Source organism: Macaca mulatta, chromosome 10 (assembly GCF_049350105.2).
Source record: "Macaca mulatta isolate MMU2019108-1 chromosome 10, T2T-MMU8v2.0, whole genome shotgun sequence".
Taxonomy (NCBI): domain Eukaryota; kingdom Metazoa; phylum Chordata; class Mammalia; order Primates; family Cercopithecidae; genus Macaca; species Macaca mulatta.
Window position 1 is genome coordinate 13,424,791 of NC_133415.1, and position 23,171 is coordinate 13,447,961.

Here is a 23,171-nt window from a genome sequence, read left to right on the forward strand (position 1 = left end):
GAAGGTTCTGTTCCTGCGCCTCTGCCCAGGCTCCGGCTGCCACCTGAGTTGGGGGTCGGGGTGGCAGGAGGGAGTCTGGGAGGTCTCTCCAGGCCCCTGAAGCCGGCTTCTAGGTGGGCAGTGTTGGGAGGAAGCGTCAGAGATTGATGAAGAGACCCATCGTTCCCAGGTGTAGACACAAGGGGCTGGGTGGGCACAGGGCTCAGGGGCACGGGGCTGGGTGGGCACAGTGCCTGGCTCCTGCCCAGCCCCACTGCTCAGAGCTGTTTGCTAAAGCCCCCCTCACTGGCGTCTGCCTTTTCCAGTGGAGGGGATGAGGGGTTGGCAGCAACTAGGGCTCAAGGTTGGGGGCTGCTTGCAGGCGGGGAGCCCGAGGGGTCTTAGAGGGCTCAAAGTCCCAGGGTCAGGGTCAGTTTGAATCCCAGCCCGGCTGCTTTCTTTGTTCACTGTAGGCTGAGCAAACGACTCTGTCCCTGGGGTCCTGGGGGGGCCGGGGGGGGACCAGGTGCTCAGTAACAACATGGGCCCTGCTGCCTTCCACTAGGTGGCCATGTCCCCTCACCTTCCCAGAGGGCATCTCTCCCCCTAGAGGATAAACTTGGGTGTCCAGGGCCAGGGGCTTTTGCTCTGGACACTGTGCTGGCAGCCAGGTCATCCGCTGATCCCAGCACCTGCCTTCTCCCCACGGAGTGTCCCACATCTCCCTCGCACTTTGACATCTGACCTCCTGCACTTGGATCCAGGTGCACAAATCTGGCAAGACGCGATCTATTCCCTCTACGCATTTATCCTCCTCCCATACATCACACCCCCCCTTTCTTTGCCTCCCTCTGAATCATCAGTGTGGTGAACAGGCCCCTGCAGAGGAAGCCACCTTCCCTCCGCAAACTCCCCTTGCCTTCCAGCCCAGTCCATAGTGACCCCTCCCCACTGGTCCCTGCTGGCCCTCATATTCCATCCAGGCCCCAGGAAGGTCTGAGGAGCCTCACAGATGCCTGGCCAGCTTCTGCTTATACAGCCTATGGCTTCCCCTGTGCCACTAGAGCAGCGACTACGTTTGACTTTATTTTATTTTATTTATTGAAACGGAGTCTCGCTCTGTTGCCCAGGCTGGAGTGCAGTGGCACAAGCTTGGCTCACTGCAAGCTCCACCTCCCAGGTTCACACCATTCTCCTGCCTCAGCCTCGGGAGTAGCTGGGACTACAGGTGCCTGCCACCATGCCCGGCTTATTTTTTGTAGTTTTAGTGGAGACGGGGTTTCACCATGTTAGCCAGGATGGTCTTGATCTCCTGACGTCGTGATCTGGCTGCCTTGGCCTCCCAAAGTGCTGGGATTACAGGCGTGAGCCACCGCGCCCAGCCCTTTTGACTTTGACACTTAAGAGTGCTTACTCTGTGCCAAGCCCTGTTCCAAGCCCTTTCTAGATGTTCATTTAATCTCCTAACAAGCCAATGAGGTAGGTGCCACACTTCAGATAGGGAAACTGAGGCCGAGAGAGATCAGGAACTAACCCAGGCTGTCAGTTCCAGCCTGTGCCCTTGGCCTCCACTCTGGCTGCCCCCTTCAGGGACGTGGTGAGGTCTGTTTGATGGCTCTGCGGGAACCCAGGTGGGCTCCTGGTGACAGCCGGCCCCTCCTCTATGTCCCACCCTTGCCAAGCCTCCCATTTGGGTTTGTGCCCAGCACTGCATGCTCAAAGCTCAAACCCTTTTTCCATCCTGGACTCAGCCCGCTTCGCACACCCTCTTGCCCCCTCCCATTATCAGGATGGCCATATTCATCATCCAAACTGGAACACGTTAGAGTGACAAGGGCCACTATGACTGATCACACCAGGCCGAGGCTGGCCAGGAGAAGCAGAAGTGGCCACCCTGTTTCTGCCACTCTGCAGACACTCCCCATGGCCTCTCTCCACACCTCTCTTCCCACAGCCCTTTCCCCATCGCCCGGGGGCACAGGTGCACCTGGAGTCAGCACTTGCCCCTTACCACCCTCCCCTACTTGGAGGCTGTCGCCCTGGCTCCATGTCTGCCTGTCTCTTCCCCAAAGGTTTATTTCCTGTTGGAAGCACAGAAAGGTCACAGATTGGGGGCAGGGAGCGGGGAGGGTGAGATAGAAAAGGCTCCACAAAGCAGAAAGCTTTGGAGGCAGGTGGCAAAGTCAGGCCTTCAGGACAGATCTGAGTTAAATCCCACTGTGTCCCCACACATGGTGTGGCCTTGGGCAGGATCTTTCTCTGAGCCTCAAATCACCAGCAGTAAGGGGACCACAGTGCCAGCCCTGCAACGCTTCAGTGAGGTATAAATGACGCACAGCAAGGGCACTATGGTGGAGGAGAGGGGCAGACGAGGAGGGGCTAAAGCCACTGCGACCACTGCGCCATCCAGGTTTGTTTATTCGATACAGGCCCAGAGCCCAGCCCTCCTTCAAAGAAGTGGCCAAGCTGGGGGAAGAGAATAAATAAAGGCCGCCGAGGTGTGATGGGGACTGGACGGGCCGGTCTGGGGCGAGGCAAGGGTGCCCAGGAGACACTGGCCCCAACTTCAGCTGTCCATCGCTGGCCCCACTGCCGGCAGGCTCCGGGGGCAGTGCGAGTGCCCACAAGGAGCAGGGCCCGGACTCCTGCCACCTCCAAGTCCTTTCTTTTCCTTCCTGCCCTCCCTCTCCTTCCTAAGGCAGGTCCAGAGACCAAGCTCTCCCTCTGGCCAGGGAGCCGGGAGGGGAGGGAGGGTGGAGGGGCCAGTGTCCAGGTCCCAGGCCATGACCCTGGTGCCTGTCCTGGGCAGGAGCCCAGGTTCACTGTGCGAGGACAAAGGAGCAGGGAGGCAGGCGCCCCAAGCCAGCAGGCCTTTATGCGTCGCCCCCTTGCTTGGCGGCCCCGCCCCGCTCCCAGGCTCCGTCCTCCCACGCACCCTGCCCCCCGGCGCCATACCCGCGGGGCACTCAGGAGTCACACCAGCTTCCACCCTTGTCCAAGGGCCCAGCAGCCCCTCGTGTATCCCTGGACGGCTCCCCAGCTGCCGTGTCCTCCTCCTCCTCCTCCTCCTCCCCATCTGTGAACTCCTCCTGGTTGAGGCCGTAGGCCAGTGTGGTGTGCGCCAGGTCCACCTCGATGGGGAAGACGTCGGCATCCCGCAGCACCGCGTAGCAGTCGTTGTAGTACTTAGACATGGTGGACACGAGGCGCTGCAGCTGGAACACGATGTCCTGGACTGGAGTGGGAGGTCGGGGGACAGGCAGCAGTGGGCTCTGGCTGCCTGCCTCGGAGGAGACTCTCCCAGCCCACCCGGCCCACCTCTCGTCTCCCCTGGGCTTCCCACTCGGGCACTTCCCTGATCCCTCATGACCCGGCAAGGGGCAGAGGCAGGGGCTGCCCAGCCCGGGGTCTCCCAGCTCCCAGTTCAGGGAACGCAGGAGGCTGCAGGGTAAATGGATCATGAACGGCCGCCCACGGAGCCCACATGCACAGGCCAGCCCCACCCACGCCAGACTCTGGGCAGGTGGCTGGGCTCCTGTAGGGGCTTCACATCTGGGCCGTGGCCTGGCCCTGAGACCTCAGGTGAGTACCTTACCCCTCTGGGCCTCAGTTTTCCCACCTCTGAAATGGAGAGGGGACGGGGAGGAGGGCGGCGCTCACCGTGCTTCTGGTCCAGCAGTTCCATCTTCTCCAGCACGTCCTTGCGCATCTGGGAGAAGCGGGCGCGCGCCTCCTGGCGGCAGCGCAGGATCAGGCGGTACTCGTAGTTGCCGGTGCTCACCCGGTAAAGGGGCTCGCCTAGGGCCTGGGGCGGGGATGGGACAGGAGGGCCTGCTCAGGGACAGCCTCGCCCCGCACCCCACCGCGCTTTCACCCCACGGTGGTTCCTCATTCCTGAGACCTCACTTCTGAGACATCAGTGTGCCTTAGAAGCACTCAGTGATAGCTTTGAAGAGAGGAAAACAACAAACCCACACCTCTGCCACATTCAATGAACATTGGCCACAAGATGGATCCCGACGGCAAAAACATCAAAAACTTAAAAGTGCCTCGTGGGAGTGAAAAAAATCCGATTTTCCCTCCAAGAGCCCCCCAGACTGAGGAAGTGGTTCCCTGGCCAGGTGCCCAGCACCCCGAGGCCCAGCGGGACTGGGGAGGGTGGCCCCAAATCACCAGGAACCAGAGTCCAGCCAAGTCCCCCAGGTCTCTCCCGGGTTGTCCTGAGCCACCTGCTATCCCTGGCAGATCAGGTAGGGGAAGGTAGGAGTCCGCCACCCCCTCCAACACTCACAATGCAGCTGTATTCCTCGTCATCCATCTCCTTCACCTTCAGGCAGTACGACTGTGTGGGACAGGTGAGGCTGTCAAAGTGGCTACCCCCACCCCAGGCCCCCAGCTCCACCCCCCATCACCCACACGCATCGGGAGAGGCTGGCACAGGTGTTCAGGGAGTCCCAGAGAGGCATGAGGCTGGGGGATGACCAGGGCCTGAGGCTTAGGCAGCCCAGAGTTGACCAAACTCAAGGCCCAAGAGATGCTCTGGGAAAAAAGGGGTCTGTCATTAAAGAAGCTTAGGAAGACCCTTGAAAATTCACACTGCACATGGGCCTATCAAAAGCTCTGAAAAGTCCTGCAGCAAAGGAAATTTGGCTTGCTTAATGGAGCATTTTCTCTCAATTCCTTTGACTATAGAATAATTAAATATAAAACTCAGGAACATTCACTGACACCCACTTTACGCTCACTCACCTAGTCTAACCCATTGTTTAAAGGCAACAAATCCCAAGGGGTCAAAGTGCACAGAGCAAGAGCCATGCCCACCCCAGGCTCTCAGATGCTTCTTTGTGCAGGCGCATCAGGGCTTTGGATGCACCTCCCTGGGCCCCTGGGCCCACGCTTCCAGCAGACATGCTGTCGGCTCTGGCTAGCCTCGCTCGCTGCGGTGTGGCTGACCGAAATGGGGCAGATCTCCAGAGTGAGCGCTCGCCCTAGCAGCCTGGGCACCTGGACTACTCACCAGGTACTCAAACTTCACGTCCAGGTACTTCTTGATAGTGAGGCGAGTGTCTGGGATGGCTTTGTTGAGGTACGTGTTCAGGTCCGTCAGCATCTGGAAGAAGGTGGGTGGATGCTGAGGCTGTCACGGCAGGGAGTGCCAGGGTGACAAGAATGGCACTGATGCATCACCCCTGCTGGTGGACTCAACCGTCAGAGCCAGTGCTCCCTGATCCCTCGTCTCTCTCAAGGATGAGAAGACTAGTGCCAGGCCCAGGGCAAGCTGTGACTCAGTAGTGAGCCAGGGTCAGAAGCCCACCCAGAGGTCAATGGCAAGGCCCAAGGAGGCGCAGTGACTCACCCACGGTCCACTGTGTGGGCGACCGAGCCAGAGGCTCTACCCAGGCACAGGACTCCAGCATAGGACCTTCTCTGCAAGCCACACTCTCCCCTCCCCACCCTCACAGGCCAGACACACGCGTGCTCAACGGGACCTACCGGCTTGATGGTTTTCAGAAGCCGAATGCCAAACTTCTCGATGCTGCGGTGGGCATCGGCGAACTTCACGAAAGCCTCGCTCGCAGCTGGCTGGGGCTCCCGCACCCCGATCACGGAGAACACGTCCCCAAAGGCTGCAGGACAAGTTTGCCTTGAAGGCTGCCCCTGCTTGGCCCCCTAATGGAGAAGCCAGGGGTTTGTTGGGGAGAAGCAGGGCAGGAGGCCTGGCAGGCTGGAGGCCAATGTCTGCACAGGGTCTACACCTCCAAGAGAGCTGGTCTAAACCCCCTGAAGGAGCTGAGTCTACACCCGGAGGAAACTGAACTGACACCTCCAAGAGCTGGTCTATTCCCCCGAAAGTCCCGAGTGTACACAGCAAGGGAGCGGGTCCTCATTCCCCAGAGGGACCAGCGAGAGAAGGCTGGGTCAAGATTTGAGGAGGTGGTGCCGCCTGAGGCAGAGCACTGGTCCGAGTCTGGACACCTGGATTGGAACACCAGCTCCACCACTGGGGAGCGGTGTGGTCCTTTCCTCAGTCTGGGCTTCATTTTCTGCAGATAGCTGGGGTCAGCTGCAGTCGGCCTGCCCAGAGTTACAGGTTTATCAGAAATATAAATAAGCAAGGGCCTTGTGCACTGCCAGTGGCAGTGTGAAGAAGACAGGGTGAGGCCTGTCCATCGTTGCGGCCCTTAAGAGGCCAGCTAATCTAGATGCTCCCCGCAGACCTATCGCAAATCCCAGCACCTGGGACCAGGCCCAGCCCAGGGCTGGCCTGAGGTCAGGCGCTGTGGGTCTGACCCACCTCAGCACGGGAGTGAGAGGCCCCAGGGATTGCCCAGGGTCATGCCACAGGTTTGGGGGATGCCATTACCCCGGTGAGTCTGCGACAGCTCATAAAAGGCCCGTAGGAGGTTCTTGGTGTGTTCCGTCATCCCTGTGGGAGAGACCGAGTGATGGGAATGGTGACGCATGGCGGGGACCACACTGGCCCAGGGCAATGCCTCCAACTGCCCACCCCACCTAAGGCCTCTGCTAGGCCCTGGTACACAGCCTTTCCCAACCACCCAACCACGGCCCAGGGGTAAAAGCTCAGTCCAACCCACCCCGTGAGGAGCCCCATCAGACAGGGGCACCAGGATTTTGTAAGATGCAGGGCACACAGCCTGCTGTGGGCTTTAGCCCTGGGACAGCATGGGATTCCGGGGGACTCTCACTATGTTTACAGATGCTATTCTCTGAATTTTTATGAGTGTCCGATTTTTTTTTTTTTTGAGATGGAGTCTTGCTCTATTGCCCAGACTAGAGTGCAATGGTGTGATCTTGGCTCACTGCAACCACTGCCTCCCTGGTTCAAGCGATTCTCGTGCCTCAGCCTCTCGAATACTGATTACAGGCACGAGCCATCATGCCTGGCTAATTTTTGTATTTTCAGTAGAGATGGGGTTTCACCATATTGGCCAGGCTGGCCTCAAACTCCTGATCTTAAGTGATCCGCCCGCCTCAGCCTCCCAAAGTGCTGGGATTACAGGCGTGAGCCACCGCGCCTGGTCCCTGAGTTATTTTTAAATTCAAAAGAAGTATATATATATTTTTAAGAACTCTTAATGCCCATGGTCCCAGGATTTTGTAGGTTGGTATTCCTAGTGCCAGCACCCCCACTGCCACTCTGCTGACAGCATGCTCCCTGGGGTAGGGCCAGTGCCGGGACGAGCACCTTTGTACAGCTCAGCGGTCCGCTCCAGCTCCTCTAGCCTCTTGACAAGCCCATCTGTGGGGATTAAAAGAAGAGGGGAGGTCAGTGGGCTCAGCAAGCCACAGGAGGCCCAGGGCCAGGCTGGGGAGGGGAGAGGCAGCCCCAGAGGAGAACCAGGATGGGAAAGATCAGGGGTCCCAGGGAGGGGGATTTGGCACCTCAGGTCAGCTGGGTTCAAAGGTGTTTTGTAAATGACTAGGCCCTGCTCAGGGCCAGCGGAGGGTCCCTGCCTAGCAGGCGAAGCCCCTGCACTTCTATCACAAAGCCTGCTGGCAGCCGGGGAGGAAGGCTGGCAGGAGCCATAGGAATGGAGATGGAGCAGCCAGGCCGCCAGCGCAGGCAGGACGTGGTCCCTGCCTCCCAAGCACACAGATGGCTCAGAAGGGAAAATGCAACTTGGGGAGGGAAGGGGAAATTCAGGAAGGTTGAGAGAGCTCACACTGGGAAGAGGCCTTGGTGATCATATTCATTGGTTTAACTGGTGTTTCTTGAGCACCAACTGTGTGCCAGCCACCATGTCAGGCTCACTTTGAGCCAAGTCTTGCTCTCAAGGCTCAAAGCCCAGCAGAGAAGCCAGCCCAGTGGCCGGGTGATGGGCAGCGGTGTGATGGTGAGGGCTGCAGGGGAGAGGTGGGGCAGTTGGGCGTTCTCTGCTCCCCAGTCTCCTGTGTTGACCTGGGTCAGGGTTTTTGAGCAGAAGCAGGGAGGAGCGGAGGCTGTGTTCAGGCCTCTCTGGGCAGGGAGGAAGCTGTGCGACAGGCTGTCAGGGGAGGAAGGGAGCACTTCAGAGGTCTTGGTGAGGCTTTGGCCACCCAGTGGCCTCCAGGCCTGGGCTCCCCAGAGCCTTAGCACCCGGCCAGCCGGCAGGAAAGGAGCCATGTAAGCGTCGTGCTGTTGTTTTTAGCTGGGTCATGGGACATCATGAGAGCTTCAATTTTAGAAACCCTATTTAAGGCCAGGGAAATTGCAAGGTTTGGGGGGAAAAACACAACAACCAGTTCTAATTTCATCTCAACGGCTGGTAACTACAGTAACAGGGATTTATAGGCACCAGGAGGCTGAAAATAGCAGCCGCCACTTTTGTACACCATTTGGAACAAGCTCAGACCCCACCCCCACTTCCCTAGCCAATAAAGCCCAGTGTGCCCAGCTGAGCCTACAATTTCTGGAGGTATTTATATCTACCCCACACGCACACTGCAGAGCTGCTGCTATTTTTAAACTCGGACTGGCGACGGTAGGAGTGGGACTGAGTGTTTCGTTGGCCACCCCGGGGAGGGGAAGTGTGTGCGCATGTGTGCACGCGTGTGTAAATGTGCATGTACACGCCTCCCCGCTCGCCTGGGCAGCCACCTCGAAGGGAGGACCTGCTAAGGCAAGGGCAGCAGCGCCACCTCCTGGACAAAGGAGGCGTGAGGTGGGCAGCGAGAGTGCTGGGGTGAGGGGTAAGGGGGCTGAGGGCAGGGGCAGAGGCACCTCCCCACACTGAGTCTGTTTCCCCATCCGTGACCTGAGGGACACGGGCTAGGACAGCCCAGCTGACAGCTGTGGACACTCCAGGAGCTGGAGAGGCCTCTGGGGATGCAGAGATGGTGACTTCTCAGCTCCACGGGCAGAGGCCAGGGTCAGGCCCACGGGACCCATAGCAGCTTGGTGGGCAGCCATGGTGCCCCTTCTGTCTTCCTAGCCTGGGCTTGAGTCCCTGGGGCCCAAGCTGGGTGGGAAGGGACTCACCATTGCACAGGATGGCCCGGCTCAGGCCAAGAGCATCTGCAGTCCCCGAACTCATGTTCTCCACCAGCCGGTGCTTGACTTTCTTCAACACTGAGCGGGGGACGAAGGACCTGGTGAGTCTGTGGCTGCCCAGAGGCCCTCCCTGCCCCCAGCCGTACCTCCATTCACAGGGAGCATCCCACAGGGGGCAGAAGGACTGCTGGGGGTGGCTATGAAGTGGGGAATGTCCAGCGGGGAGGTCCTAGGTCCCTGTCCTATTCCCTCTGCTTCACAGAGGTGCTGGCAGTCTGGGCAGTTGAACATGGAGGGCTTCGCCCAGGGCCTGCTGCACATCAGCTGGTGGTCCTGAGAGCCCAGTGCCGCCCGGGCTCCGCACCGGCCAATGGAAGCCAAGGAGGCCTCTTCCCTCCTCTGTGTCACATCAGGACCTAGGGTGTCGCATAAAGGGGAAGGGGAGAAGAGGGGCCCCTGGGCTGGTTATGTGAAAGTAATGGGCGCCATCAATGACCATGAAGCTCGGAGCCCAGACTCAATTACTGCATCTCACCAGCTTAGTCCTAGGAAGGGGACTTAGTCCTGTGTTGGAACGAAAGGGTTTCGGAGGAAGCTCCTGGACAGATCCAGGCTGCCCTTAGCCCCTTGGCCTCTGGCCCTAGGGTGTATGAAGAGGGCTGCCGGGCTCCAGAGCTGAGAGACCTGGGGGTGCGCTCACTAGGGGCTGCAGCGCCCTCTCTGGGTCTCAGGCTTTGATCCGTAATGTGAAGCGGCCGGTCCAGAGGACTCGAAGCTGCTGTCCAGCTCTTGAGTCTTAAAGTTTCTACAGAACCAAGGCTCAGCCCCTCTAACAGGAGGGACCTTATCCCAGGGCGCAGACCCTCTGCCCAGTGCCTGAGCTCCAGTTCAGATCCAGAGTCCCTGGGAGCTGAGGGCAGGAGAGGCCAGGGAGGAGTGCGGTCGTGCTAGAGGGCATGAGGTGCCAGGCCAGGGTTGGGCTGCTCTGCCTTTATGAAGAGGGAGGCCCTGGGCCGTGGAAGCCAAGGCGATGGCCTGCAAAGGACAACCCTAGGGTAGCAAGTTCCCAGAGGAGGTGGCCGAAGTGGGGAGGTAGGGGTGAAACACGGGGGAGTGAGAAACCAGGGACAGAGTACAGGAACAGATGCAGGGAGAGCACCGGGGGTCCTCCCAGGCCTTTCAGATTTGCTTGGTCAGAAGTCAGAGCCCACAGCCATGTAACTCTGGATTCTCCTGTCATAAAGGGGAGGGAAAGGCTGGCTGGGGCACTTCTCTGTTGGGCCAGGGCCCATCCAGGGAGGCTGCTGGACACCCGTAACTGCTCTGACCAGCTTACCAATGTCCAGGGACATGCCCTGCTTGGGGTCCGCCTGCAGCTTGTTGTAGTGGATGGTCACCTCCCCCTGGAAGAGCAGCACACACAGACTAGTGAGGGAGGCTCCAGACCCTGAGCCCTTCCCCGCCAAGACTGTTCTGGACTGAGAATCCTGAGCCCAAGGCCGGGCACGGTGGCTCACACCTGTAATCCTAACACTTCGGGAGGCTGAGGCGGGCAGATCACTTGAGGTCAGGAATTTAAGACCAGCCTGAGCAACATGACAAAACCCCATCTCCACTAAAAATACAAAAATTAGCTGGGTATGGTGGCGCGTGCCTGTAGTCCCAGCTACTCAGGAGACTGAGGCACAAGAATCACTTGAACCAGGGAGGCGGAGGTTGCAGTGAGCTGAGATCGCACCATTGCACTCCAGCCTGGATGACAGAATGAGATTCTGTCTCAAAAAAAAAAAAAAAAAAGAATCCTAAGCCCCAGTAAGGGACTAGGCTGAGAGCCGTGACATGGCCCCAGCTTGTGACCCTGTCTGCTCCCAGGCCCCTCCGTTTCTACTCTACATCCAAGCCCTGGGGAATCAGTGGGGACAGGGCCTGCACAGGGCCCACAGCCCGGTCTCTGATGTCTTGTGCTTCGGTCAGGTCGGGCTCTCCTTCTTCCCTCCCCAGGCAAACCACACTCCAAGCCTTTGCCGTGTCCTTTCCCTACACTGATTATTCCCTCCTCCCCCGCAAACCACCCCATCCCCAGGAATCCCTCTACTCATTGAACAGCTACATCTGAGCACTTGCTCTGTGCCTGGTGCTAGGGCACCAAGGGGAAGGGGAAGGGGCAGGGGCAGCCCCAGCCCCCAAGGCTGATGCAAATCAGGGAATGACACAAACCACTTTCTAACGACTGCTTAGGAGACACAGCTTCTCCCAAGAGGATTTCCCTGAGCACGGGAGGCTACTGTGTTCACCTCATCCTTGCAAACCAAAAACCCTTCAACTTGGGACCACATTCATCCAAATATAAAACAGGATTTAAAAATCAAGTCCCAAAGGGAAACCAAAATGAGAGATGCGATCAGAGTCAGAGGTGGGGTGTGAACCGCTCCCCCAGAATAAAACACAGGCGTGCTCAGGGGCCACCCACAGGGAGCAGCTGTAGGCTCACGGCAAGCGGGCTGCAGTGGGAGTCGGACCACAGGCAGGTCACTCCCCGCCTCTGGACACCTGTAAGACGGAAGAGTAATCCCTGCCCAGCACCCAAACAGGGCAGCTGGGCCAATGCCGCATCCCTGTCATGCTGTGTGCAAACACAAAGAGCTCTTGTCTTCACGGGCAACCTGAGGAGCTGCTGTGACCAAGCCTGAGAGGACAGGGAGGGACCTGACGAGCAGAGATGGGGAGGGGGGAGGGGCTGCCGAACAGGGCACACACACCCAACTCGGCCAGAACAAGACCCCTGCACCTGTTCCCGTGATCAGTTCCTCTGCCTAACAGGTTATGCCTGGGGCAGTGATACCCACACCATGTGGAGTGGACGCCTGGGGCAGTGATACCCAGACCATGTGGAGTGGACGCCTGGGGCAGTGATACCCAGGCCATGTAGAGTGGACGCCTGGGGCAGTGATACCCAGACCATGTGGAGTGGACGCCTGGGGCAGTGATACCCAGACCATGTGGAGTGGACGCCTGAGGCAGTGATAACCAGGCCATGTAGAGTGGACGCCTGGGGCAGTGATACCCAGGCCATGTAGAGTGGACGCCTGGGGCAGTGATACCCAGACCATGTGGAGTGGACGCCTGGGGCAGTGATACCCAGACCATGTGGAGTGGACGCCTGAGGCAGTGATACCCAGGCCATGTAGAGTGGACGCCTGGGGCAGTGATACCCAGGCCATGTAGAGTGGCAGCTGGGGCAGTGATACCCAGACCATGTGGAGTGGACGCCTGGGGCAGTGATACCCAGGCTATGTAGAGTGGACGCCTGGGGCAGTGATACCCAGGCCATGTAGAGTGGCAGCTGGGGCAGTGATACCCAGGCCATGTAGAGTGGACGCCTGGGGCAGTGATACCCAGGCCATGTAGAGTGGCAGCTGGGGCAGTGATACCCAGACCATGTAGAGTGGACGCCTGGGGCAGTGATACCCAGGCCATGTAGAGTGGCAGCTGGGGCAGTGATACCCAGACCATGTAGAGTGGACGCCTGGGGCAGTGATACCCAGACCATGTGGAGTGGCAGCTGGGGCAGTGATACCCAGACCATGTAGAGTGGACGCCTGGGGCAGTGATACCCAGGCCATGTAGAGTGGCAGCTGGGGCAGTGATACCCAGACCATGTAGAGTGGACGCCTGGGGCAGTGATACCCAAACCATGTGGAGTGGCAGCTGGGGCAGTGATACCCAGACCATGTAGAGTGGACGCCTGGGGCAGTGATACCCAGACCATGTGGAGTGGCAGCTGGGGTCTCAATGAACCTTGCTGCTTCCTTTTTTACAGCAGAGCTCTGAGCCCCAGCCCCAGGCCCCGATTTGTCCTATGGCTAAAGGGGCTGGAATAGGAGAATGTACAGGATGGGAATATTCCTCCCTACAGCAAGGAAGGAGAGAAGCAGGGACCACTCAGGAGCAGGACAGGAGGATAAAGGGGAGAGACGATGGAGCAGCGGCTGGCCTGGCTTAAGGCAGGAAGGGGGACTATCAGGGGTGCTAGAACCCGGAGGACAGAAGTGGGGCTGAGGGAGTTGGCTGCAACGCTTGGCCAAGCTCAACTCACAGTGGGGACCCCTGCCCCCAAGACTTCTAAATCACCCCGCGTCGGCACACTGCCTGCACATCAGTTCTTTCACAATATTGGTTTCCTGAGACTCGCTAGCAGCCACATCGCTAGGAAATGGCAAAGGGGCTGCATGCTTGCTTCGGGAGAGGCCAGGACGCTGCCTGCCATTCCAGGAGGGAGTGTCCCTGCAGAGAGGCCTGGGCCTGTAGCAGCAGGGGTGGGGGGAAGCAGGGGCAGACAGTGTGTGACTCTGGTCCATAGAGCAGAAAAGCAGCTGGCCTGGGATGGGGGGTCTCTGGGTGTCGATGAGCCCAGGAGGCTGCGTGGGACCAAAAGTTCCTACAGGATGGGGCAAGGGTGCTCTTCCTTCTCTCTTAGCCCTCGCAGGCCCAGCATGACCCGGCTGACATTACTGGGTGTCTACTGACCCGGGTAGGATCACCTTGGACTTTTAGCTTCAGCTCCAGCGCTGACTGGACACATGGGCTTGCCTGAGGGATGGTTCCGAGTCTGTCAGCTCCCCGGGGGCTCACAGGGACCTTGTGGTCTTGCCGCCCACTCCCTTGCCAAGGTTCAGCACAAGTCCTGGAGCACGACTACTATTTATTGAATGAATGAGGGATGGACGAGGGAGGCTGGAGTGTGACCCTAACCCTGCACGTGCCAAGGAAGGGGGCGGTGAGGGCTGATACCCCCTTGCAGGCCTGATGGGGCCTCTGGCAGCCTGGAGGTCTCAGAAGCATGTGTGGCTGCCTCTGCTGCTCTGCAGCAGCCCTTACCTTCACCTCCTGAATCATCTTCGCCACCTCCACCTTGGTTTTCCCTTTGATTGACCTGCCATTGACACCGGTGATCTCATCGCCAGCTGCCACTGTGCCGTCCAAGGCTGCTGGGGTGTTGTCAAATACCTGTGGGTGCATAAGAAGAGTGGTAGGGGAAGAAAGGGAGGGCTAAGATGGAACCTGGGAAGACACCTGACCACTGCCTGGCTCTGTCTTCCACTCTACCCTCTGCTCTCGTTTTTTGAGAACGCATCTCACCACCCGGGCTGGAGTGCAGTGGCGTGATCACAGCTCACTGTGGCATTGAGTTCCTGGGCTCCAGCAATCCTCCTGCCTCAGATATACAGTCAAATGATTTTTTTTTTCTTTTTTTTTTTGAGTCGGAGTTTTGCTCTCATTGCCCAGGCTGGAGTGCAATAGTGTGATCTTGCTCACCACAACCTCTGCCTCCCAGGTTCAAGCAATTCTCCTGCCTCAGCCTCCCGAGTAGCTGGGATTATAGGCATGCACCACCACGCCCAGCTAATTTTGTATTTTTAGTAGAGACAAGGTTTCTCCATGTTGGTCAGGCTGGTCTCGAACTCCCGACCTCAGATGATCCACCTGCCTCGGCCTCCCAAAGTGCTGGGATTACAGGCATGAGCCACCACACCCAGCGTCAAATGATTTTTGACAAGGGTGTCAAGAACATTCAATGGGGAAGGACAGTCATTTCAACAATAGTATGTGAAAAATGAAGTTGACACTACCTAACACCATATACAAAAATTAACTCAAGGCCAGGCGCAGTGGCTCACGCCTATAATTCCAACACTCTGGAAGGCCAAGGCAGGCAGATCACCTGACGTCAGGAGTTCGAGACTAACCTGGCCAACATGGTAAAACCCCATCTCTATTAAAAATGCAAAAATTAGCTGGGCATGGTGGTGGGCGCCTATAGTCTCAGCTACTCAGGAGGCTGAGGCAGGAGAATCGCTTGAACCTGGGAGGCAAAGGTTGCAGTGAGCCAAGATCATGTCACTGCACTCCAGCCTAAACAACAGAATGAGACTCTGTCTCAAAATAATAATAATAATAATAACTCAAAATTGATTAAAGCCCTAAATGTAAAAGTTAAAACTTATAAAACTCAGAAAAACGCCTAGCCCAAAAGCTTCATGACATTCGATTTGACGGTAATTTCTTGGATATGACACCTAAGACCCAAGTAATAAAAGAAAAACTAAATAAATTGAACAAATTTTCAAACTGGTGCATCAAAACACACCATCCAGCCTGGACAATGTGGCAAAACCCAGTCTCTACAAAAAAATACGAAAATTAGCTGGGCATGGTGGTATACGCCTGTAGTCCCAGCTACTTGGGAGGCTGAGGTGGGAGGATAGCTTGAGCCTGGGAAACAGAGGCTGCAATGAGCTGAGATCCCATCACTGTACTCCAGCCTGGGCAACAGAGTGAGACTCTGTCTCAAAAAGAAAAAAAAAAAAAGAAAGAAAGAAAAGAGAAGAGAGGAAAAGAAAAGAACATTATCAACAGTGTAAAAGGTAACCCACAGAATGGGAGAAAATATTTGCAAATCACATTTTTGATAAGGGATTAATATCCAGAATATATACAGAATTCCTAAAACTGTTTTCTTTTTTTCCTCTTAGCTGATTATGCTTTGTAGAGAATTCCTAAAACTCAACAATAAAAACCAAACAATCTAATTCAAAACTAGACCAAGGGCTGGGCATGGTGGTGCACACCTGTACTCCCAGCATTTTGGGAAACTGAGGTGGGAAGATCGCCTGGGCAATATGGCAAAACTCTACCTCTACCAAAAAAAAAAAAAAAATACAAAAATGAGCCAGGAATGGTGGTGTGTGCCTGTAGTCCCAGCTACTCAGGGGGCTGAGGTGGGAGGATGGCTTGAGCCCAGGAGGTTGAGGCTGCAGTGAGCCGTGATCGTGCCACTGCACTCCAGCCTGGGCGACAGAGCAAGATCCTGTTTCAAAAAAAAGAAAAGTTAAGATGGTAAATTTTACCACAATAAAAAAAATAGAAAAAAACAGAACAGAGAATACAGAAAGCAGGATGTCATCATCAAGATACATGACAAGAAAGACACGGTGTTCCCAATGACATCACCCTCTGAGGATCTGGCACAATAAAAAAAAGACTGTGCTTGCAGCTATCATCACGACTCTTCCCAACACCAGAGACAAAAAGAAGGTCCTCAAAGTCCTCACAGATCGGAAATAAAACACATCACAAATAAAGGTTCACAAATAAGAATGGCAATAGCCATGTGACAGCAAAAGATAATGTGACAAGGCCATCACGCTTCACACAGGAATTACTGTCAACCTTGACATTCATTCTTGAATCTGATGAGCCAAAATGTCAACTGAAAGGAAAATGGGAACCACAATGACCAAATCAGGCAGACCCGAGGTCTCAAAAAACTGACATCCCACGTGCCCTTTCTCAGAAAGCTACAGGAGGATATTCTCCATGGGAGATCAGGGAGTAAACCACGAAAGGGACCCCCAAGATGGGGGAATCCAAAGAGGAGGGGCAAGGGGAGGGCACAAGGGGGAGAAACTACAGGGCAGAAAACAGACTGAAGAAGATGGGGCCAGGCACAGTGGCTCACGCTGTAATCCCAGCATTTTGGGAGGTGGAGGCAGGCGTATCACTTGAGGTCAGGAGTTCAAGACCAGCCTGGCCAACATGGTGAAACCCTGTCTCTACTAAAAATACAATTAGCCAGGCGTGGTGGCATGTGCCTGTAGTCCCAGCTACTTGGGAGGCTGAGGCAGGGGAATCACTTGAACCCAGGGGCTGGAGGTTGCAGTGAGCTAAGATTGAGCCATTGCACTCCAACCTGGCAACTGAGCAAGACTTCATTTCAAAAAAAAAGAAGATAGGAAATTGTGGAAAACATACTGAGAAAACAAGAAGAGTGCAAAATGAAAAAAACAAAACAGGAAATTACCCCCACCCTCTCAAAGAAGAAGAAAAGGCTGAATTAAGAAAAGAAACACAGATTCCTCAGAAAGTTAAACATAGAGTTGTTTCGACTAGAATGAGAGCTCTGTAAGAGAGGGATGTTTGTTTTCTTCACTTTTTTATCCCTAGTGCCTACAACGAGCCTAGGAGGCACTTGGAAAAGATTTCCCGAACAAAATATCTGCTGTACTAATAGTAATTTAGCCAAAAACGGAAAAATAACTATGTTGGAAAGGTGAGATGAGAGGAAACAGACTGGTCAAGGGAAGAACTAAATTCTCATCTACCGGACGAGGCAAAGTCTATAGATATTTACAGGTGACAGATAAAGAAATAACAGGATAGGCTGAGAGTGGTGGCTCATGCCTGTAATCCCAGCACTTTGGGAGGCCAAGGCTGGTGGATCAGTTGAACCCAACAGTTTGAGACAAGCCTGGGCAACATGGCAAAACCCGTCTCTATAAAACATACACAAAAATTAGCCAGGTTTAGTGGCACGTGCCTGTAATCCCAGCTACTTGGAGCCTGAGGTGAGAGAACCATCTGAGTCTGGGGAGGTCAAGGCTGCAGTGACCCATGACTGCACCACTGCACTCAAGCCTGGGCGACACAGTGAGACTATTGAGAAAAATGGAAGCCCATGCATGAAGAAACAGAGCAAGCCGGGTGAGGTGCGCAGGGGAAGGGCAGTGGCTTGCTATTATTTGACACAGGACTTTTAATGCTCTTGACTTTGTAGAGGCAAGTCACATGGCACTTTGATAAAAACAAAATTGAATTTTAAAAAATTGATTATATTATTATTATTATTATCGAGACGGAGTCTCACTCAGCTGCCCAGGCTGGAGTAGAGTGGCATGATCCCGGTTCACTGCAACCACCATCTCCTGAGTTCAAGCAACTTTCCTGTCTCAGCCTCCCGAGTAGCTGGGATTACAGGCACCCGCCATCATGCCTGGCTAATTTTCGTATTTTAGTAGAGACAGGGTTTCACCATGTTGGCCAAGCTGGTCTTGAACTTCTCACCTCAGGTGATCTGCCCGCCTCAGCCTCCCAAAGCTCTGGGATTACAGCGGGGAGGCCTTGCTAATGCCTCCTGGGTCACAGGAGGCCAAATGGCTCATGAAGGAGGCAGCACTGTGAGCAGAAGCAAGACCAGGTCAATCCTGGGAATCTGTCTTCGAGGCCTACAAACGACTCCTTAGCAAGATCCTCACAGAGGCCAGTTTCCTATCTGCCACCAGTGGCTACCCAGTTGAGAGGGTTAGAACGGGTCTTCCCAAGGCTACAGCAAGGTCACTGACTTGGATGAGCCACACAGTGAAGGAGCCCCCACAGCAGGTCTGTCAGCACTCCTGAGTTGCGGTGGACAGAATATCACCAGTGCAGCTTCCTCTACAAGACACACAAGAGTGTTCTTCACCACTGGTAGAGCATCTGGGGAAATGTACAGCTGCCTGGAAAATAACAGCAGCTACTGCTTAATGCATGTTTCTTTTTTTTTTTTTTGAAACAGCGTCTCACTCTGTCATCCAGGCTGGAATGCATGGAATGCAGTGGCGTGATCTCGGCTCACTGCAACCTCTACATTCCAGGTTCAAGCGATTCTTCTACCTCAGCCTCCCGAGTAGCTGGAACTACAGGCGTGCACCACCACGCCCAGCTAATTTTTTGTATTTTAGTAGAGACGGGGTTTCACCATATTGGCCAGGCTGGTCTCGAACTTCTGACCTCGTGATCCACCCACCTCGGCCTCCCAAAGTGCTGGGATTACAGGCGTGAGCCACTGGGCCCGGCCAATGCACGTTTCTTAAGTGCTAGTGTGTTATGTTGTTTTACTGACTTTTCACAGGAACCCAGAGACGATTATGTCTACATGTTTTAAATCCCCCCTTTCTAGGTGATGAAACTGAGGCCCAAAGAGGTTAAGTAACTTGCTAGTAAGTAGGGAAGAAGCTTGCATTTGAACTTGGGCCATTATTTCATCATATTCCTATGACACTTCATTTTGGCTAGTACCCAAGGCTGATGGTTTTGTTGATTCAATAGTCAATTTCTATTGCATGTCCACTATGTGCCAGGCACTGTACCTGGTGCTTACTGTAGTGAAAAAGCAAACCAGGACACTGCCCTCAGTGCAAAGAGTCTACTCTACTAGACAGAGGGCAAATAACAAGTACTAAGTGCCGAGAAGGAAAAAAACAGAGCGACATAGGGGAGAAGACAGGGCAGACCAATGCAGTGCAGGTGATCAGAAAGCCCCTCTGAGAGGATCAGACCTCAAGAATGAGAAGGAGTCAGCTATGCAGCGTGGAGAAATGAACCTGCCTTTGTCATGCCCAAGTAGGGATGTACCTTGTGCCCCCCTCCAAAGCGCCCAATACCTGGACGATATAGAGACAGGGACAGTACTGGGCCCCTCCTCCGATGCTGATCCCGATCAGGTTCTGAGCATCCTTCTGCAGGGTCACCTTCCCAGGCACAGTTGGGATTCCGCTAGAAAGAAAAGCAAGCGAGGCTGACTCTCCTGGCGGAAGGATGACTGGAGGGGGTGGGCCCTCCAAAACTCCCGAGGGGCTCCACTGGCTGCCCAGCTTTTTCTCTCCCTCCCTTGGACAAAACATTTTGTGCTGAAACATGCACAGCTCTTGGAATTAAGCAGATGTGGGATCAAACCCCAGCTCTGCCATTTATCAGCTACAGAACTTGGTTTCTTTTGAGGCAGAGTCTTGTTCTTGTCGCCCAGGCTGGAGTGCAATGGCACAATCTTGGCTCACTGCAACCTCCGCCTCCCGGGGTTCAAGTGATTCTCCTGCCTCAGCCTGCGGAGTAGCTGGGACTACAGGCGCCTGCCACCATGCCTGGCTAATATTTTTTGTATTTTTAGTAGAGACGGGGTTTCACCATGTTGGCCAGGCTGGTCTTTAACTCCTGACCTCAGGTGATCCGCCTGCCTCAGCCTCCCAAAGTGCTGGGATTACAGGCGTTAGCCACCATGCCCAGCCAGCTATGGGACTTGGGTAAGTCACCCTCTTACCCAAGCATCTCAATTTCTTCATCCATAAAATGGGGATGAGCACCCTTATCAGAGTTCTTCTAACCATGCATGGAGGGCGCTAACAGCAACCCAGTCCACAGCAGGCACTCCATAAAAACAGGTCTCCCTTCCCTTTCATTTATTCGATCTCTGAGATTTGAGCCAGGTTCTGTCCTTGTCACCTTATCAGGCATCTATGGAATATGACGGCCACCTACTCCAAGGAGTCTTCCTCTATTAAACCATCTACCTCCCACCTCTCAACTGCTCAATTACCTCTCAGTTTCCACTATAAATTAGCATTGACTGGTGTTTTATGGTAAGTACTCACGCTGATTCACTTATTCATTCAAAAAAATTTGCTAACAACCTACTGATGTCAAGCCCCTTACTAAGTGCTGAGCACAGAGCAAGGCATTGCACCCACTCCTTGATCTGAAAGAGGATATATTCTAATGGGAAGACAAATCTAATGTTTGAAAATCTGTCCTACTAACGATCTATGTTGGGAAAGAAGGTGTGTCTACAATATTCCTATTAAACCTTCAAAACCTGGTTCAATTGCTACCTCCTCCATGAAGCTTTCCTTGACCACCCCAGCAGAAGCACTGCTCCATCTGCTTTGCTCTTCTTGTCACCAAGTCATGCTAATAGTGCCCTTACGGCACTGAGCTGTGATTATCCTTTTAACTGTCCACAGCCCCCTACAAATAGTGAGCTCCTGGGAAAGCAGGGTCCGTTGCTGCTTCAGTACAACACCTGATCCACCGCTGAGAAGCAAGGCTTTGTGGGACTGGGAAGTCCTGGGAAATGAGAAACTTGGGGCTCCTACACTGCTGGAACTTGGGGGAATAAAATACTCACAGTTTATCCTCTTCGATGTCATAATCCAAGTCTGCAAACATGGTTCCGAGAGTTGGAGTGGGCTGGCTAACTGCCCAGCTCGGTAGGGGAATGGGGAACTGGATCCGGGAGAGAAAGGAGCATAGGATTTAGGGAACCGAAGTGCATAAATGCCAACGCCACCCCTCCCTCCATCACCCTCATACGGGACAGCAGGGCCCTCCTCTTCCCCTCTGGAGTGGGATGGGACAGTCTCCGGGTGGGGGGCTGGGTAGGTGATTCTTACTAGGTACAAAGGGGGACTCCAGGCCAGGGCGATAGGCTCAGATCCCAGAGCCCGCCCCACGGGTCTCCAGGCCCTGAGGAGCTGCCTCTGTCGCTCACCGGAAGCGTTGGTACCACAACCGGGTCCGGGCCAGGCTGGTACCTGAACCCACCTGCCGTTCCACCTGGCGGTGGCCGCTACTGTCACGTCACTTCCGGCAGGACGCGGAAGTCCCGCCTTTTCCCACACTGGATATTTGCTCCAATCCCTGCAGACAATCCTTCCCTTCCCGGCTCTCGGGACGCTCGGAACCAAGAACAAGAACAAGTATTGGCGGAAGCTCGCCGTTAGTAGGAACAAGCGAAAACAGAGGAAAGGTCTGGACAGGCTGACAGCATCTAACCCCGCCCTTTGCCCTGCTGCCGCCGCCATCTTGGGAAGGGCAGGATTGGTCCCAACTTCTTCAGCCGCACGCAGGGGCCCGCGCCTACCCGGCGGTTGCCATGGCAACGAAAGCATCCCTGAGCTGGGGTTACCTCCGGCGAGGCTCAGTGGACTATAAACCGCGAGACATGCCCTTTCACCCCTTCACCACCTGGGCCTGTGACTCCCCTACTAGAACGGCCCTTTGAGGTCCCAGCCCATCCCAGTTTCGCCAACTTAAGTGCCAAAGAGCAGGGAGTGATTTTGTGCGGGGCCACACACAGTTGGTGTAAGATCTGGATCGTGGCCCTGAAACTCCCGCCGCCTAGTCTAGGGGTCTTTGAATGTCCAAACACTAAACAAAGAGCCAGGAGAGGTGTATTCAGTGGGTCTTACAATTAAGGACAGACTGGACATGCTCCCTTCCCTTTATGTGCCTCAGTTTCCCCATAGGTAAACTAAGGCCATTGAGGTAAATGCTTTCTATGGTATATGGTGAAAGATTTCTCACACCCCCTCCTCCTTCCTTAGTCCTGAGGAGCAGCCTAACTGGGGTCCCAGGGAGGGTCACAGTCCCCATGTATCTGAGGCTCGGGAAATGCTCTCAGTGCTCCCCAATTGAAAAGTCCGAATCTTGTCTCCTCGCCAGCCTCTGCTGCCACTGCTACTGTGTAAAGTGGGTTCCCTGAGGGAGGGTGGCTCTCCTAGAGCCACAGCCAGGCATCCACCTCACCCGGCAGCATGGGGCCAGGCCCATCCAGCTTGCTTCCCCAGCTGCCCCAGGAGCCATGGAGGAAAGATATAGAAGGATGATTGTCCACATATCCCACGGCCGATGGAAGCCCCACCCTACTCTCTCCTTAGGTGGCTAATTGAGTCTGGACAGATGTGCAGAATGCCGTGACAGCAACAGCCTTCCCACTGTCCACTGCTCTCCAGTCAGATCACTTTCACAGGATTTTAAAGCTCACCATCACCCTGTGAGAGGAGACCAAGTCTTGCCAGCCACATTGTGCAGGCAAGGAAACTGAGGCCCAGGGAAGCCTCTTCCTCTGGTATCATAGCGGCAGGGCAAGGGTTGGAAAAACCAAGCTCTGTTTCCAGGCCAGAATTTTGGTTTCAAAAAGCAGCAGTCTAAGGCCAGGTGCAGTGGGGCACACCTGTAATCCAAGCTATTCGGGAGCCTGAGGCAGGAGAATTGAAAATGGGAGAGGGAGGTTGCAGTGAGCTGAGATCAGGCCATTGCACTCAGCCTGGGCGACAGAACAAGACTCCATCTCAAAAAAAAAAAAAAAAAAAAAAAAAAGGCAGCGGTCTCCAAACCCAGGTGCCTCAACATGGATTGTGGCTCTTCCGGCCCATGACGATGCTAGCTCAAGCCCAGGCTCTGCCATTTTGTAGCTGGGAGGTCTTGAGTAAGTCACTGTCTCACTCTGAGCCTCGGGTACCTGTAGAATGGGGAAATGACGCCTGCCACCAGGTATTTGTGAAAGTCAAGATTAAAAGGAGAGGCTGGGGCGAGGTGGCTCATGCCTGTAATCCCAGCACTTTGGGAGGCCGAGGAGTGTGCATCATGAGGTCAGGAGTTGGTATAAGATCTGGATCATATATCTGGACCAGCCTGGCCAACATGGTGAAACCCCGTCTCTACTAAAAACACAAAAATTAGCCAGGCGTCGTGGTATGCACCTGTAATCCCAGATACTCAGGAGGCTGAGGCAGGAGAATCCTTGAACCCAGGTGGTGGAGGTTGCAGT

General features: G+C 55.0%; 1 protein-coding gene across 3 annotated transcripts; it reads right to left on the reverse strand.

Annotated features, from left to right (window-relative positions):
• Positions 1-2,377: 2,377 nt before the first annotated feature.
• Positions 2,378-21,204, reverse strand: PICK1 (protein interacting with PRKCA 1). 3 transcript variants are annotated; one of them, XM_015150311.3, is made up of 13 exons: positions 21,164-21,204; positions 20,748-20,845; positions 19,231-19,342; positions 13,850-13,978; positions 10,308-10,374; positions 8,960-9,049; positions 7,187-7,240; positions 6,344-6,406; positions 5,473-5,606; positions 4,997-5,089; positions 4,271-4,321; positions 3,640-3,784; positions 2,378-3,214 (listed from the first exon to the last, which is right to left on the reverse strand). In XM_015150311.3, the coding sequence occupies exons 2-13, from the start codon at positions 20,786-20,788 to the stop codon at positions 2,946-2,948; spliced, it is 1,248 nt and encodes a 415-aa protein (XP_015005797.1). In that variant the 5' UTR covers positions 20,789-20,845; positions 21,164-21,204; the 3' UTR covers positions 2,378-2,945.
• Positions 21,205-23,171: the final 1,967 nt, after the last annotated feature.

Excerpts from the sequence above, each read along its gene's own strand:
- PICK1 (XM_015150311.3), bottom strand. The coding sequence starts at position 20,788 with ATGTTTGCAGACTTGGATTATGACATCGAAGAGGATAAACT. Across the intron at positions 7,241-8,959 it reads CCGGGCCATCCTGTGCAATG|ATGGGCTTGTCAAGAGGCTA; the intron begins GTGAGTCCCTTC and ends TAATCCCCACAG. Across the intron at positions 4,322-4,996 it reads ACGTGAAGTTTGAGTACCTG|TCGTACTGCCTGAAGGTGAA; the intron begins GTGAGTAGTCCA and ends TGTCCCACACAG.